The sequence below is a fragment of the Sturnus vulgaris genome, chromosome 1, assembly GCF_052056855.1.
Source record: "Sturnus vulgaris isolate bStuVul1 chromosome 1, bStuVul1.hap1, whole genome shotgun sequence".
NCBI lineage: Eukaryota > Metazoa > Chordata > Aves > Passeriformes > Sturnidae > Sturnus > Sturnus vulgaris.
In genome coordinates, this window is record NC_142243.1 from 7,361,743 (window position 1) to 7,378,339 (window position 16,597).

The 16,597-nt window shown below is 44.3% G+C and overlaps 1 protein-coding gene across 4 annotated transcripts in view; it reads left to right on the top strand.

Annotated features, from left to right (window-relative positions):
• Positions 1-16,597, top strand: part of DPP6 (dipeptidyl peptidase like 6) — a 530,216-nt gene that overhangs the window by 277,120 nt on the left and 236,499 nt on the right. Inside the window, exon 1 of one of the 4 annotated variants that reach the window (XM_088158865.1) lies at positions 8,516-8,996. The exons of the other annotated variants lie outside the window; for them this stretch is intronic. Coding sequence (XP_088014991.1) covers positions 8,940-8,996 — 57 coding nt within the window. The 5' untranslated portion in view covers positions 8,516-8,939. Of the gene's footprint in view, positions 1-8,515; positions 8,997-16,597 lie in introns of those variants that run through there. 4 annotated transcript variants of the gene reach the window in all.

Consider the following 16,597-nt stretch of genomic DNA (forward strand, 5'->3'; position numbering starts at 1 on the left):
AAAATAAAGACATGAAGCAGACAGGAAGGTCCCTTTGTGACTCTTTTAGAGAAGACAAGTGTTGGCAATGTTTTCATTGTTCAGACTCTTGAGGAGGTTATTTTAGGTTGGTGGAAAAGCTTATCTGCCACAGAACTAGCAGGAATGCAGCAACATATGCTTACCACAACAGATTTAATCCCAAGAGATCTAGAAATACTTGATAAAAAACACACCAGCATACAAACCCTCACAGCCATCACAGTCCCCATCAGAAACTGAGGGCAGTGATCACCACAACCCATCCAGCTCCCCTGGGAGCTGTTGGGGAGGCAGTGAACTCCAGAGGAAACACCAGTGCAGGTGGCAGAGGTGGCATCTTTGCACCTCTATCTCAAATATTCTTGGGAATATTTGAGAAAAGTTATGAGGCTAACATGATGTTCACTCCTCAGGGCCCAGTGGTCACACCCTCTGCTGCAGGTGAGCAGTCCCAGGAGATCTTCTCCAAAGCCCAAAGTTGGGATCAGCCTGCCCAGCCTGCAGGATCCACATGTCGGGTTTCATGTTCAGAAGCTGAGCTTGTTTGGTCTCCATCACCTGTGAGACCTCAGAGGTTGTCATGGTATAACTTTCAGATGTGAGGTATCTATAAGATGAATCTATGTCTTACACATCCATTTAACGGTGTAGTTACTTTGCTTTACCTCACTATTAAAAGTGTGTGGCTCGTGTTGTGAGTTCAAGTATTTTTTGCTTTTTTTTTCTTTTTGTTAAAGCTGATGTAAAAGTAAATGAAAAATAACAACCATTGCAATGAAAAGTGTACTTCATAAAACAAATACTTAAAAAGCCACTTGCTCCAGCTGCAGCTTTTATGTATGAGGATCTCTCAGGCAATGTATTGCTTATATAGGAAGTCTTTCACAACATTTACATTTAAACCAGTCATCATCTTATATGCAGATCATTTATTCATCCTATAAATCACTTCTGAGCTAAAAATGAAGATGAGGCTCTCTCTTTTCCAAGCAGTAGGCTGCTAAACAGCCTAATATGTTTGCAGCTGTTGTGGAGATGGGGATTCTCTGTTTGACAGTGATTGGGGGGTTATTTTCTCATCTCTGGTAATGTCTTTTACATTTTCTGACATGGATATTTCATTTGCAAAATATAAATATAAAATATAAATTAGTTGTGGCTATTGAGTAAAACAAGGAAGGAAGGAAGGAAGGAAGGAAGGAAGGAAGGAAGGAAGGCAATAAATAAATTCTTCCATTTCTAAAATAACAGTTTAAAGAACACATACTGAGTCAATAAGGAAGGAATTCAGCTGCTACCTAGAAATAACCAGGAGTGTGGGGGGAAAATGTCAGTGAATATTGATCCCTAAGAGCATGGGGAGCAGGAACACTAAGCCAGACTGTGAGGAGGTAAACTTTGAAAAAGCAATTTGGAGACTGTTCACAGCTGTCACTGAAGTTAGGGCCACTGAAGTCTCTCTCACGTGAATAAACAAGTGAGAAAGAAGCATCTGTTGCATTGCAGCTGCCAAGGTCACACCAGCAGGAGCAGGCAGAGGGGCAGAGAAAAGCCAGCGACAGGGTCTGTATTCCTTGCAGGGATAACACAGCGTCAAACAATTGTGGCACTGCTCATCCCCTGCCTTTGAGACTGAGATGGTGTATTAGAATATACATACTGACTCGAAAAATAACCCCACAGTGGATTGATTAAAAGTAATGTTTTTGAACGGTAACTACTTCAATAGAAAAGTCTGACTGTCAGTACACACGCTTGATCTTTAGGGTAGGCAAAGTGGGTGCAGAATCCAGAAGTGAGAAAGGCACAAGTACCTGCTGTGCTCCCCAGAGTCACGCTCCAATTCAGGCAGGAAAGTGCTATGCAAAACAGCTCTAGCTGTGCATGGAGGAGCAGACTTCTTCACAGCTTGCATGCCCGTGTTGTCTTATTTGTTTACCATGAACTGAGGGGTCCTGGAGCTCTGAGCGGCAGTGAGAATTGGGAAGCAGAAGAATACAGTGCTTCAACCTATTATAGTAATTTTAAACCACTTCCTCCTGATCAAGATTTTTTAAAAAAAAGCAACTTAGTGAGGCTTTTGTAATGGACAAATAGAAACAGCACCACGGGACTATTATGCAGGCACACAAGTCGTTCTTGCAATGCCCATTGTCTCAGTGTCCCCTGCTGCCACATACCTGCTGTCTCAGATAGCAGGAGTTCTCATGCTTGTGGGAACATTTTGAAGTGTATCCCCTGTAGGAACAGATATTCATGCAAATGGCTAATTAATGGCATTGACTGAATAAACTGGATTTGATCTGTTAAATGAAAATAGCACACCAGATTGCTTTCTTAATGATTTTGGTCATGCGTAGTGGATATGTGATGTATTTTTAACTGTAAGTATATTCATAATCTGCTATTGCCTCTAGTCCTTTCATAGAATCTTTGAAATCTGGAAAATTGTCCATCTGAGTGGATCTCCAAGACAGAGAGGTCCTCAGTGAAGCCTCTGAAAATTCCTCTGGACGTAGAGACTCCTGTGACTAATCCTTGGTAGAACCAACATGTTGGAGACAACCAGAGAGGGGCAACAGTAGCAGGGATGATGCAAGATAAAGCTAATTAGTGCATATTCTTAAAGGCCAAAGATTTTCTTTCTTTTATAATAAAATTAGTTTTGGGATGCCTGTTGACAAACTGAGAAATCTTGCCAAGGCTAGGGATGAACTTGGAACAAGACTAGAGTGGTTTTTTGGTCTTCTAATAGGAGCTATTATGAGAAGCAGTGCTGGGGATGATGTGTAGGCAATAGAGATGCTCCGCAGCCTTTGTAGGAGTAGGGCTGATGTCAGCTGATCTCCCATCCAATTCCAAATTCCAGCTGGGGACGTTGCTGTGCAATAATGTGATATTAGTGTTGTCACATTCTTGGAGAGGGGCAGGGCACAAACTGTGCTTTCTGAACAAAACAAAATTAAATTCTCCCTCTCCAAAGCTTATTCAGACGAGCACAGAACAGAAATCTCCAGAATGAACAGCCAGAATGCCTGCCTGTTTCTAAAGCATCTAAAGCATAAACTCCTGTAAAAAGAGTTTCTAACCATGCAGCCCTTATGCATTTACAGCTTTTTGCTCTTCTCTGGCCTCTTCTGTATGAGGAACCCTTGGCTTCCAGAGGGATCTGCAGAGGAGGACACAGCCCCCTCTGACTCACTGCATCTGAGCCATACAGGTCCAGGAGAGGGGCTGTGCCACTGCTTTTTGTGTGGATGAGATGTTGGCACTGGGACTGAGGAGGGGTAACTGGTCACCAGCATGCCCTGGCATTTCTTTGGACCATGGACATCTTGATTTTTATGGACCCTTCCCTCTTGTTCCTCTTTGAATTTCTCTATGAAAATTGGAACGGTGGTGCAACGGGACACTAAAAGTATTTTATTATTGCAAAGGTATTTTATCAGTCTTGAGGATTGAGTGGGTTTACCTTTTCTGGAGTGTGCTGCTGGTCTTAGAAGAACATTGTTCCCTTCTCACACCATTGCTGAAGGAGCTGCCAGCCTTGTGTCCTCACCCTGCTGCCTCCTTGGAAAGCAACATTAATACACACTGAGCAGTGTTCCCCTTGCATCCTGTGCACCTGTTTTGACCAACTTTTCAATGACTGAAGGCTAAAATCCATGGCTGCAACATTTTTAAAGGCTTATCTTACCTTTCTCATAGTGGATGCCTGTGCTGGAAGAGTCTGTCTCTCTTCCTGAGTTGTCTTTAAAACATCTACTGCCTATATAACTGTCCTAAAGACTGTAGCCCTTACACTTTTTCCTTTGTGTCTCTGAGTAGATTTTTCACTTGCCATGTGCTTTCCTGGGCCTTGTGTCCTTCCTGAACCAAGAGAAAATCAGCCAAACCAGTGGGAGCTGTCTGCAAGTGTGAAGCTCAGAGGGGCTGGATGTACAAAACCACATTGTGTGTTGTGTTCTGCTGGAGGTAACACATTACTGCACCCCAAATACTAATGGTACTAATGGCTTAACCTCCCCCCTCCGATTTCAGATATGTAGCTCTCCATGGGATCTGGTCATTATCTGGAGAAGGGAGTACATTAGCAGACAGTTCAAATGCATAGTTAATCAAATAGAATTAATTTCTACCCTCTTTGCCCACTGGCTTCAACTTCCTTGATGTGGCAATGAAAGGGGAATAAACAACCCAGTGTGGTACAGCTAAAACCCCAGGTTTCAATGGAGCAGAAGGGTTCTGCATCCAATAACTGTACCTGCTGCTGCAGGCTTATCACTGCTCTTAGTCTGTGCTCCCTGGAACAGATGTGTGCAGCTGGAGGGCTCACTGAGAGCACAGGCTGCTGGTGGGTCTGGCCTTTGTAACACACAGGGAATAGGAATGCTCTGCACTGACTCCTGAGAGCCCATTGCTGCTTCCCAGGATGAGCTGCTCTGTATCCAGACACATCTACCCCCATGGAAGGGCAGAATCAAGGATGGCCTTGCACCCTGGTCTGCTTAAAAATGTTTGGGAGCAGAAACAAACTGCTCCTTTTGCTATCATGAGTTGCTGTAATGGCTCATAGAAAAAGGTGGCTGTGCTTTAGCTCCTAGGACTTCACAAGTGTTTGTGATGATGACAGTTTGGGCTTTTATTCCACCTTATCCTCCAGAGCCACTGGAACATTAATTCCTCTATGCAGTGTTCAAGGTTTTCAACAATCTTTGAGCAGGAAGAAGCTTTGTGGTGACTTTGTGAACTCCAAGGAGAATTTTAAGAATGATCCCAGACCACAATCTTGTTCCTGCCAGTCTCGGGAGAATGAAGCACTTTCCTTCTAACAGAAAATGCTCTAGGACATGTGTGACTAATTTGTTACAAGGTAATTAAAAATTATCTGTATTACTGCAGTGCTGCATGATTTTGTTGAAACAAGCACTCTGGGTGAAGATGAGTTGAGAAGCTGGAACAGCTCCTTTTACCTGTTGCTGGTTGCTGTCCTGGTTCCAGGGATTTGGCTGTCTGTCCTGCTGTGGGGCCTGAGGAGGTAATTGCTGTAACTCATTTGGATGGCATTCATGGTTGTAGCTGGCATTTTGAACGTGCACCTTGGTTAACAAGGAGTCTGTCTGCGCTCACAGTGGGCTCCTGAGCTGTCCCACTGGTGGCACAGTGTGGATTGCATGGATTGATGGAGGATGCTCATGATAGGGATGCAGTTTGTGTGGGCAGGGAGTGAGTCTGGAGACTGACACCCTCACATGGCGTGGGCAGGGAGTGGACACAACCATGCTTCCAGTTATGGGTAGTAGAGATTGAACAGCCTGTTGTATTTTTGACCCTGGCAGGGAGGAAAAACCTGCTCCCTATATCCTTGTGATCAGCTGGGATGCTGTGGAGAGGGAAGGTCGTACTCCCAGGGTCCTTGTCTGCCAATGCCTCCTGCCAAGCCCCAAGTGGGACTGTCAGGGACCCATCCTTCTGCCTGCTGGGTTTGGCAGATACAGATTCTTGTCCTTTGATAGGGGTGTATTAATCTTTGACTGTCTTTGACTCAGCCAAGGGATAGCATTGGTACCCTAACATAGCTCAGAGGTCAGGAGGGACAGCCTCAGCCCTGCTAATGTGTGAGATTATTCTCTGCCTGTGACTAATGAGCATTTCTGAATGGCAGTGGCCACTGCTTGCTCCTCCAGTGTCTCCCCAGGAGGTGTTTGGCAACCTCAGAGCCCCTTTGATCAAGGCAGGAGGGTGACAGAGAGCTTGAGGATGTCACTGCCCCTGCTGCCACATCCTCAGGCAGAGAGCAGCTGGTGGCCATCTGAGGGGATGGGACACCCTGCCCTGGTCAAGGGTGACAAGGAGCTACTGCCAGGCAGAGAGATCAAGGCATTTCAGAAACACTGGGGTAGCTGTGCCAAGCACTGGGAGCTGCATTAAGAACAGCAGCCTCCTAATGCATCCATGAAATGAGGCTCAACCACAGGCATTTGCATAGCTAACTGTTGGACTAATTAGCACAATTAACTTCTTATGTGTCCAACAACAAGCTTAGTAGGAAAAAAAATCTACATTGTAAGGGAGAGTGGCCATTTTCAGAAAAACAGTGAAAGCTGCCTGAGTTGTTAACTGTGAAAGAATTGAATCTGCATGGGGAGGGCATGCAGTGCAATTAAGTTTAGGGGCTGCCAGTGTAGGTACTGAGGGGTGAGGGACGCAGTGAACGGCCCATGTTTTAAAAAGGGATCTGTTTTGCAGAAATTTCCAGCATGTGTGGTGGGGGAGTAAAAGAAAAAAACACAACCAAATAAACAAGAAAAATCCCACAACCAAAAACAAACCTCAAAACCAACACATCGATTCCAAATACAGTTTTGCTTCATTTGAATTCCTCTTGGAAAGAAAAATAGCAGAAGTGTGGAGTAAAGTAAGCCTTCATTACCACTCACAACAGGTAGAAAAGTAGACCAAGCCAATTGGAAAATTCAAACTGATCCACTTATATAAAACCTTGAAAACAATTCTGTTCTGATGGCTGGGGAAAAATGTGTGAACAATAACCTCACTATAAACATTTAGAAAATATTGAGACTTAAACTACAGAGACTAAAGAGATGGAATTGCAATGTAAGCTAGGACTGTGTCAGAGTATAACACAGCAAGAAATCAACCCAGGCTGTTAGATTTGAATGCAAATTATTGTTTCTTGTTAGAGGTATGCTATTCATTTTTTTTTTTTTTTTTAATGAGCTGTTGCCTGGATCGTGGCACGTGGGAAAAGGCAAAGTTGTCCAGTTTACTCCCAGCACAATTCCGTGTTGCAGGTCTTTTACACCATGGTTCCCATGAACTCCTGTGAATATAATGGTGAAAATGCAGAAATACTTAGGGAGTTTGAATGGTGGCTTGTAGATATCTTTAGGCAAACTTGGCCTGCTGTTGATCTGTTCCTGAATCAAAGATCAAAATTATCCCAGGTTTAAGGAGACATTGACTGTATTGGCGTTGGTGAATGTGACCTTGTATAACAAATCCGTGCTGTAAACTTGAGGATCAAATGAGGCATAATCAGTTCCCTGTCAGATAAACACTCTGATGTTCCCCTTCCTTAGCAGACTCAGCAGAGATCTCAGTAGCAGGGGAGTGAGAGAACATTTAGCTTTACACAGCACTGGAGCACTGAGGACAGCTCTGTGCTCCATCCTGGGTGTGCCGGGTAGGAGGTGAGGATGGGAGAAGCAGCAACGTGGCATTTTCGTGTCACCTGATGTTGGGGTGAGTGGCTCGCATCAGTCCCAAGAAAATACTGAACAACTTCCATGCTGCTCCGAGTTTTGTCCAGTCATGTGAGGGTCCCTTTCTGGAGCGTGTCACTGTGCCCCGTGCTCAGGCACTCCCCGTGTCACCCCGTGCTGACAGCAAGGCGGGCGAGCGGGCTCGGAAGGCTCCTTTGACAGCCCTGATGTGGTGGAGAGATCTCTGTTCCTGCAGAGAAGCTGCAGGGAGCGAGCTCCAGCAGCGCGGAGCGGAGCAGGGAACGCGTGCTCCTGTGTCACCCTGCAACGTGACCTACATGGCAGCGGACATCGGGGTGACCCCGTCACATCAGGGACACGGAGGGGGCTGCCGAGGGCTGGGGGCACGTTTCACCCTTCGGCAGTGAGGGGGCAGCTCCCCGGAGAGCGCCGGTGCTCCCTGCGCCCCATCGCTGGGAACTGCTCCCCTGGCAGCATCCTCCAAAGCCGCGCTGGCAGCGGGACAGTGCTGCCTTTGACACAGCTCTGACACACAGCCGGGCACTGAAAACACAGCTCTGACACACAGCCGGGTACTGAACACAGCTCTGACACACGGCTGGGCACTGAAAACACAGCTCTGACACACAGCCGGGTACTGAAAACACAGCTCTGACACACAGCCGGGCACTGAACACAGCTCTGACACACAGCCGGGTACTGAAAACACAGTTCTGACACACAGCAGGGCACTGAACACACAGCTCTGACACACAGCCGGGCACTGAACACACAGCTCTGACACACAGCCGGGCACTGAACACACAGCCGGGCACTGAACACAGCTCTGACACAGAGCTGGGCACTGAAAACACAGCTTTGACACACGGCTGGGCACTGAAAACACAGCTTTGACACACAGCCGGGCACTGAAAACACAGCTCTGACACACAGCCGGGCACGGACGGCGCCGGAGCCTCCGCAAGTTGGGAGAAGGCAAGAGCGCGCCTGCCAGAAACTCCGCATGGGCGCGGAGATGCGGGATGGCACAGGGGGATGCGGGATGGGGCAGGAGGATGCGGGGATTGCGGGATGGGGCAGCTGGATGCGGGATGGAGCAGCGGCCCCGTGGGGATGCAGGATGGGGCAGGAGGATGCAGTATGGGACAGTGGCCCCGCCGGCCGCTGCTCTGGGAGGGGGATGGCTGAGTGCCGGCCGTGCACATCCCGGCGAGCGCCCAGGCAGCCCCGGTGCATGCGCAAGGCGCGGGCGGCCGCCGTGGAGGTGGGGAGGGAGCGAGGACCACATCGCTGCCTCCGGCTCCGAGCTGCCAGTTGCTGGTTGCCAAGCAGTTATCATTGTTTCTGTGACGATTGCAGAGGCTGTTGCTAATTGAAGAAGCCCCCACAGCATCCTTCTCTCTGCTCCTGCTTCTGCTTTTATTTTAGAGGCTCAAGGGGGAAGACAGCCAGACTAGTGCTTTTTTACATTGCATTTTTATTTATTTCTTTTTGTGGGGGTGGGAAATTTCTCAGCTGGTGATTAAGTGATGGACTAGTTACTCATCCGTATCCCTTCAGTCCTTGTGTGTGTGTGTGTGTGTGCGCGTGTATGTCTGAACACACAGACAAGCTTACACACACACAGAGTAAAATCCTGTTTGCCACTGCAGTGGGCACAAATAGGTGAGCATGACTACAGCCAAGGAGCAAAATGCATCAGGGAAACAAGCCCAACAGCAAGACCAGGTAATGCTTATTTTCCTCAATTTCAAACAGATACAGATTTGCAATGTGTAGCTTTGTGTTTCTTGTATGATCATTATGATTTTTTTTTTTGATCTTTTTGGCTTGTGTTCTGAAAATTGCCAACTGAGTCACCAGCCAGTGGCAGGAGGAAAGTGCTGTGTAGCTGGTTCAAGGTCTGCTTTCTTGGTGTGTGTGGAGACTTGGGGGGGAAGCTGAAATCGTGCTATTTTTAACAGCCCGTACCTCTTGCTGAAGGCTACAGAGGTTTGTTCTGTAACTTGTTCCTTACATATGTGCTGGGAGGGGGGGAGTATGTTGGAATGGAGGCCCTTTCTCACTGGAGGAAGGAGGCAAGGGTATTTAAAAGCCCCTCTGCAGATAGATATAAAATTGTAAAAGTCGGGTTCAGCTTCTGACTTTGTCATGCACTTTCAGTGAATTTTTTCTTGCCTGGCATTGTCTTGGAGGGGCACTTCGGGATACAGCGTGTGCCCAGGCTGTGCATGAGCAAGCAGGGGTGACAGGGGGGGCAAAAAGCAGCTGCAAGTAGGTAAAACTCCTACTGGCTTTGGGGGAAATTGCTGTGCTCACAGCATATCTGAACTCGGGTAATTTATTTCTCTTGGTAGGTGCTTTATGCGTTTCTGTAGAGGTTGAAAGTTAAAGACTTCATTTTCTCTGTCAAACCTGTATTTTGGAGGATATTCCTCTCTGCCTGCACTTACCAGGACAGATTGAAGTCAAAACTTTCCATGTCTAAAAAGCAGCGGGTGGCAGAAAAAAAGAGATGTATCCTCAGCCGTAAAGGATGGGCAGAGTTAAAAAGTGGTGGCAGAAGGGAAAAGTCTGGTTGTGATCTCGGAGCTCCAGCTGAGGCTGGTGAAGGCTCCTGGGTTCCAGGGGCACTGGCAGATCCACATTTCCATTCTCCCCATCCCCACCTTCCCCTCCCCATGCTCGGGCCGTGCCTGGGGCACCGCGGTGCAGCCCGGACGCTCCAGTTCTTCAGTTTTTCCTCATCTCCTTAAGACATTGGAAGTTCTCCACTTTAATCTTTGGTTAGGACAGCACAGGAGGATAATTTAAACAGATCTCTCAGGGCACAAATTAATTCTTAAAATAGTTCTTCCTGGCGTGATAAGCTGAGAGCCTCACATATTGTTTTTCTTTTTTTTTTTTTCTGTGGTACAGTATTTTAGGGAAGGGAAGGGAAGAGCATGGGAAGACACTAAGCACCACAAATAGCATCATATAATCTGCATTTTCAGGGTGACATTATACAAAACAGGCAGGCTCAATGGTTCAGAGAAAACAAGAGGAAAACAACTTTGATATTTGGGGTTGAGAAACTCTGCCTTCATCTAACCCTGCAGTTGTTGGACTTTTCTTGTCTCTTCAATGCTTTTGGAATATATGTATTTATCACTGTTTGCTGCAGGTTAAAACAAGTCTACCTGTGTTTCTGGGAGGCAGGGGTTTACAAGTGTCTTTTCTGAACAAAGAGGGCTATCCCTCCTTCTTAAAGCTGTGTAAAAGTGCTGGGTTTTGTAAGCTGGGTTGTTACAAAGCAGTGGTGATCTTGTTTCAAGTAGTGTTACCTGCCTAATGCCATTTTGCTGTTGGCATGCCATGTCTTTGCTACTTTGGTCTTCCTACATGAAGTACAAAATTCTCAGAATAGGTCTTTAGTATATGCAGAATCTTGATTGAGTATATTCTATAACTGGCTGAATTGCAATTATACCCATATGGTACACTTAAATATTCTGGAAGTACGTGCTCTCTCAGCTCTGCCCTAGTGTGAGCATGAAATAGAAATATCAAGAATATATAAATATCAATCATATTGATGAATATTAATGTCTGAGTCTGTGAGCAACTTTGCTCACTCCCATCATTTCTTTTATTGTTTTCACAATACATTATTAGTAAGATGGCTTGACAGCGGGGGGCTGAATCCAATCTCTGTCTATTGATTTGAGTGCACTTTTATCTTCCAACACCAAAAGCAGATCTAAACCCTTACTTTATCTAAAACTGCTCATAACTGAAAAAAGGCTCTATTCAAATTCTATTTCTAGCTGAAATTCTATTTCCAGGCTTATGCATATCAAGAATTACTGAGAATTTTTTCCTTGCTTAAAAGTGATCAAGAAATTGAAAAATGTATCTTTGAGAAAAATTGAAGGCAAAGTGCTGGTCTGGCTGTAGAGGACTGAGTCTTTTTCAGTAGCAGCTGCTGCTGTCGTAAGAGATTTTGACCATCCCTTTTCTGTGTTCCTTGCTGTGACATTCCCTGGATCCAGAGGCAAGCAAGTGTCACAGTTGGCTTAAATCTGTGCTGTGTCCTACCATACTAACCCAAAGAGAAGCTGGTCATGAAAAGACACTGCAGGAACAGGGTGGGGAAAGTTTGAAAACATCTGCAGAAGCTTTGCAGTCATAAAAATTTAAAAATCTACTTTAGACTCATGTGTCTATATGCAAATGAAGTCATGTTCTGTCTTAAGATTTACAAAAATGATAATTCGAAAATGATTAGGATGTGGAGATAAGCAAAGCACTGCTTTAGCTGCTGAAGGCAGGCAATCCCTTTCTTCCTTAGGTAATTAAAAATGTTTCTATACAATTTCTTTCTGATAAGCAATGCTGCTCACCTCCATGCCAGTTAAACTGCTCAGCATTCCAATCATTTATCTCCTTGCTTATCTGTCTCATGGGTCTGAACTCTAAGTCTTTTGGACATCATGTACAGAAAACATTCTGTAAGTGATAAGTAATGCTGTCTGTTACTGTCAAGTTGTGATTGCTTGATCAAGATGTGAGTTGGACGTGGTTGCCTCTGTGCACTCAGCTGCTCCTGACACAGCTGTGGTTTCTTGTTCAGAGGGCTGGACGTGGACACGTGCAGTGCACCATTATCACACTTGGCTTTCTGCTAGACCCAGTGCTCAGAAGTCCGTGGCAAAGCCTGCAGACACTGAGAGACTCAGCATCTGGCTCAAGAGGACTAGAGAATCCTCTTCTCCCCCTCGGGGTTTGTTAGCTGGATGTGTGGATATGCCATTAAGGCACTTTCCCATTGAAAAGGGGAAGAAAATAGTAACAGTGGGTCAAGTACTCTGACAAGCTTTAGCTGTTTACACAGGATAATGATCTCTGTGTTTTAACATAAGCCTATAAATTTGTTATCTTAGTTTAGCCCAATTCTTGCTACTTTAATGGCCTTTGGGAATGCAAATAGCTCTGCAGTCATATATAAAGATAAGGAGGCTGATTTTTTAATGAAAATGTGGTAACAGGCATCGGGCTAAAATGAGACTTTTAAATATTTTAAAAAGTGAGTCAGCATATCAAGTATAACAGGATCACAGATTCTCAAAGAACAATTTTTATAAAACATATTTAAAGGGTTGATTGGTTAATTGGGTATTTGAACACTGAGGATAAGGATTGTTCTCATTTCTTTTGCTATGTAGAGAAGAACTGTCACGGGCTTATGGGAAGCAAGATCCTGTTCTTAAATGTGCTTGTGTCCTAGACAAGGTTGTTAATGACTGCATGGAATCCATGTAAAAGACCAAAAAATTAGTGAGGAGACAAAATAGCTTGAGGGCTTCCCTATTGAAGTGGGCTCCATGGAGGAGTGGAATCAGATCAATACAACAATTCTGCCTATTAGCTGTCATTAAGGTAATCAATTCTGAATTTTACAGAACAGCTGGAATTCCAAATAAGAGGTGTGGCGTCTTCAAGTGGAAAGAGAACACATTTTACTTGGAAAGCCTAGTCTGGACTCAGGAACAAAATGATGGAAAGATTAATATTTCATGCTGCTAATGTTCTCCTGCCACTCTACTTCACAGAAATAGCCTGTAGTATCTTGAAGAGGGAGTACAGTTGGAGTATCTAATATACTATGCTGGAATGTGCCTCTACTTGTGTAACTTTATCCAAATAAGAAAAGAAGTGTGTACTTCAGCTGTATTATGCAGGCATTCCCCCTGTGTTGTTTTAATTCAGGCAATTCTGGGATTCCTGTACCAGGGGATATCAATCCCTGTGTGCCCTGCTGTCTGCCTGCAAGGTCATAAATATTCTCTGTCATTGTGAGCTGAGTCCTGTGCTGTTACTTCATTCCCAGAGTAGATTAAATGAAAAATTATGGGTGTGCTCACATTGTGGACCCACCCTGTGAGAATCATAGAGACAATACTGAGATCCCAAACTCATATTTTTGATTGGGGGGATTATTTCAAACAAATTACAGATGGGCGTGCATGTTCTTTAGTAGCAGTTCAGCATCTTCTCTCTAAGCATCATCTGAAATGAAGCCAGTTTCTGTACTCTGAGTCTACTATAGAATGTGAGTGAGAGCATGGTAGATGTGTACAGCTGAGAGATTTGGTCAGTAGTGCAAGTAGTGCAGTTCTGAAATGAACAAAAGGACTAGAAGTCAAACAAATGTAACTTCATGTTAGCTATGTTCTTGTATCCAAAGATATTCTTATATATATATATATTTTTCTTTTTTTTTTCCCTCTGAGGGTGACTTAAAATCATTCCAGATCTTCTCTGCTCACTCGGCTGCTATCCAGAAAATCACTGCCCCTGGGTACCAAATGTCTTGGTTGGTTCTACATGCTTTGCATGAAAGAATGCAAGGATCTTGATTCTCTGTGACAACAAAGCCTCCCTACAGCACATGAGCAATACAAATTATGTCCAAAGAGTGCAGGATCCCTTTGCATTGTAAACAGGCACTGGTGTACAGCAGATTCAGGCATAGATTAAAAGTTGTGAATTTTATATCTTGAAACAGGGAAGGGACTTTGCCCTTTTGTTTGTCAATATATTTCTGTTGTATGTTAGATCACAAAGAGCCACTGGTGCATCCTCTCTCTTTTTTAGCAAGGTTTGAAGTTCCACATTGTAACTGAGTGTTTGTAAGCAGACTCAGCTGTGAATTCACAAGAAAGCTCTGATTCACAGAGCCATTATCTGGCACAGTCAGACTTCCCACTGCAGCATCCCAGTGGCAGAGAATCCGTGCAGAGGAATGGAACAGCACCATGAAAAATACCTCTGAGGTGCCCAGATCCAGCACTGGGCTGAAAGGAGCCTGGCCTGGAGCTTTGAACAGGTGGGAGTGAGTCTCCTGGGAGATGAGCTAATTTAGTGTGTTATCTCAGTGACTTGTGACAGCAGAGCTCCTACGTTCCTGGCTGGAGCAGAAAACTGTCACATCCCAAAGGTGAGGCCCTGCTTGTGAGAATCCCTCATTCTGGCTGCAGTATTCTGACTCAGGTTATTACAGCTCTGCAGAAATCAGGGGCAGTGCCCACTTTGGGAATGTGTCTGCCAAAAAGGGAAAAAGGAGAAAGCTCTGCTTTGCACAGAAAACAATAGATTTATTTAGTTTTAATGGAACTGTTCAGTACTTGCCGTTTGAGGGCATAAGTTTTTTAAAAATAAAATTCTTCATATGAAGGAATACTTTTTTTTCTTGATAGCAACTCTTTAAATTACATGTCTCATTGTAGACCCAACACAGGCTTTCTCCAGGAATCATAGAGAACATTTGTTCATTCTGTTAATGGTATCTAATCTATTCCTCAAGAGATTAAATTTCTGTAATAGCGCTCCTGAGAACACAGTATTCAAGAACATGGAATTGCATCAAACTGGCAGTCTTTTCTAGCTTCAATTTGCCACAAGGAATGCAGTCAGCTGAGTGATGGGGAGGGGGAGACAGATGTGGAAAGAAGCATGTTTGATGTCAAACTGGAGTCTCAAAAGGAAGAGACTGCAGAAAAGCCTCTTCAGTATCCAGTACCAAAGCCTCTAAAATTCATATATTTCTATAGAATGCTGCTTGAAATTGTGTAAATTTTACATGTTTTTTAAGTGGGATGTGCTCTGCCACTGTCCTTGGTACTGCTGCTCCCTCCATTCCTGACAGAGGTGACTTGTGTTGCATTCTTTTACATTAAATCTAATTTTTTTGCTGTTGGATAAGGGCAGAATGATATGTCTCTGAAGGTCATCAGTTATCTGGGGTCATGAGGGTCTGTTTGAATGCCACAAGACTCTTACAGAATTCGATGTGTCATTCCAGTTGTGGTCCATTAGCAGTGCTGTGCATTGCTACAGGCATTTCATGAACAGTGGTTGTACCTGCTTTCAGTTCTTATGCCTTTAATGCTGTTTCTTTGTGATCTTTATCAGGCATTAAGTTGTGGTGAATCATGGTCACTTTGGATGATGTGAGAGAAGGTAGCACTTTTAAAATTATGTAGAGTACAGTAATTTCTATTTTTAACATGTTATATTCTGTATGTTTTACCTTCACAGTTTTTGATATTTTGTCTGGCTTTTTTTTCCCCTTTCATCTTTTCTTTCACCTTTCTGTTCAGCCCACTCTGATTCTTAAGTGAGATTTAAGTAAAGGAAATAGAATCAGAGAAAGGAGAGTGCCAGCAGCAATGGACCAGGAAAGCTGTGCACACTCCTTCAAAGTGCAGATGTGAAGAACTGTGAAGAACTGTGAGACGAGTGCATTCATAAAGTTTGAAACCCTGGTTAAACATAAATTTGGAGAGGGACCTGTATTTGAAATCAGTGAAGGTGGTCAAGAGTGGGAAACAAGTAAATATTAATTTCTGACTTAATGACAGATTTTGTGTGGGATTATTGGTTGGCTTTGAATGACTATTCAGTGGTGGAGTATGGAACTTAGTCCTTCTTGTGTGCAGACATCCACTGTGGCTTTGAGCAAGTGTGCTAGGTTCTTAGTGGCAGTCAGCAGTTTCTTTTCTGCTGAGATAGTCCATGTTGCCTAAAATCGGGAGGAACAAGAATATCTGGGAGTCTCCTGAGGACTGCTCTGTGAAATATGGAGTTCTGAGATGCTGTAGTAACTCAGGCTGCACAAGTAGCTGAGATATCAGAGAGATGCACTCCTCGATGTTTGGAGAATGCAGGGAAAGGGTCACAGGACAAAACCTGAAAGTTAAAACTCATTCTGAAGGTTTAGATATTAATAAGAATTTCAGCAAAAAAATATCAAGATGAAGGTAAATGCTGTCAGGACTTGAGACAGTTATAAGCAAACTTGCAAATGAGAGAGAGATAATGCACAGAATCCAAGGATTGTATGATTCTAAGATTTTGAGAACTTGAAGCAATTTTATACTTCAGGGTAAGATGGAGATGCATCTTTCAGCTCTTCTTTGCATAATACAGAGACCTTTTCTGAGCAGGAGTAATTAATAGCTTTTTCAGTAGAAATACTGCAGTATAATTAGGAGCCAGAGAGGTTAAATAGAAATGTAAATGCGGGGATGATGAGCCAAGGATATGCGTGGTCATAGGTTAAACCAAAACCTTTCAGAAATGGAAGCCAGAAGCTGAAGTTTGGTGCTTGGCAGGCTGATGGAGAGCATCTTCCAGAAAGTCAGGATGAGGGGATGTGACAAGGCTGAAGCCCAGGGTCTGGTACTTGTAGAGAGAAAGCTCTAACAAAAGTTGTGGAAGTTGCTGGAAGCTCTTAAGTGTGATGGTAGCAGAGAGGACATAGCTACTTCTTACCTCCATTAGTG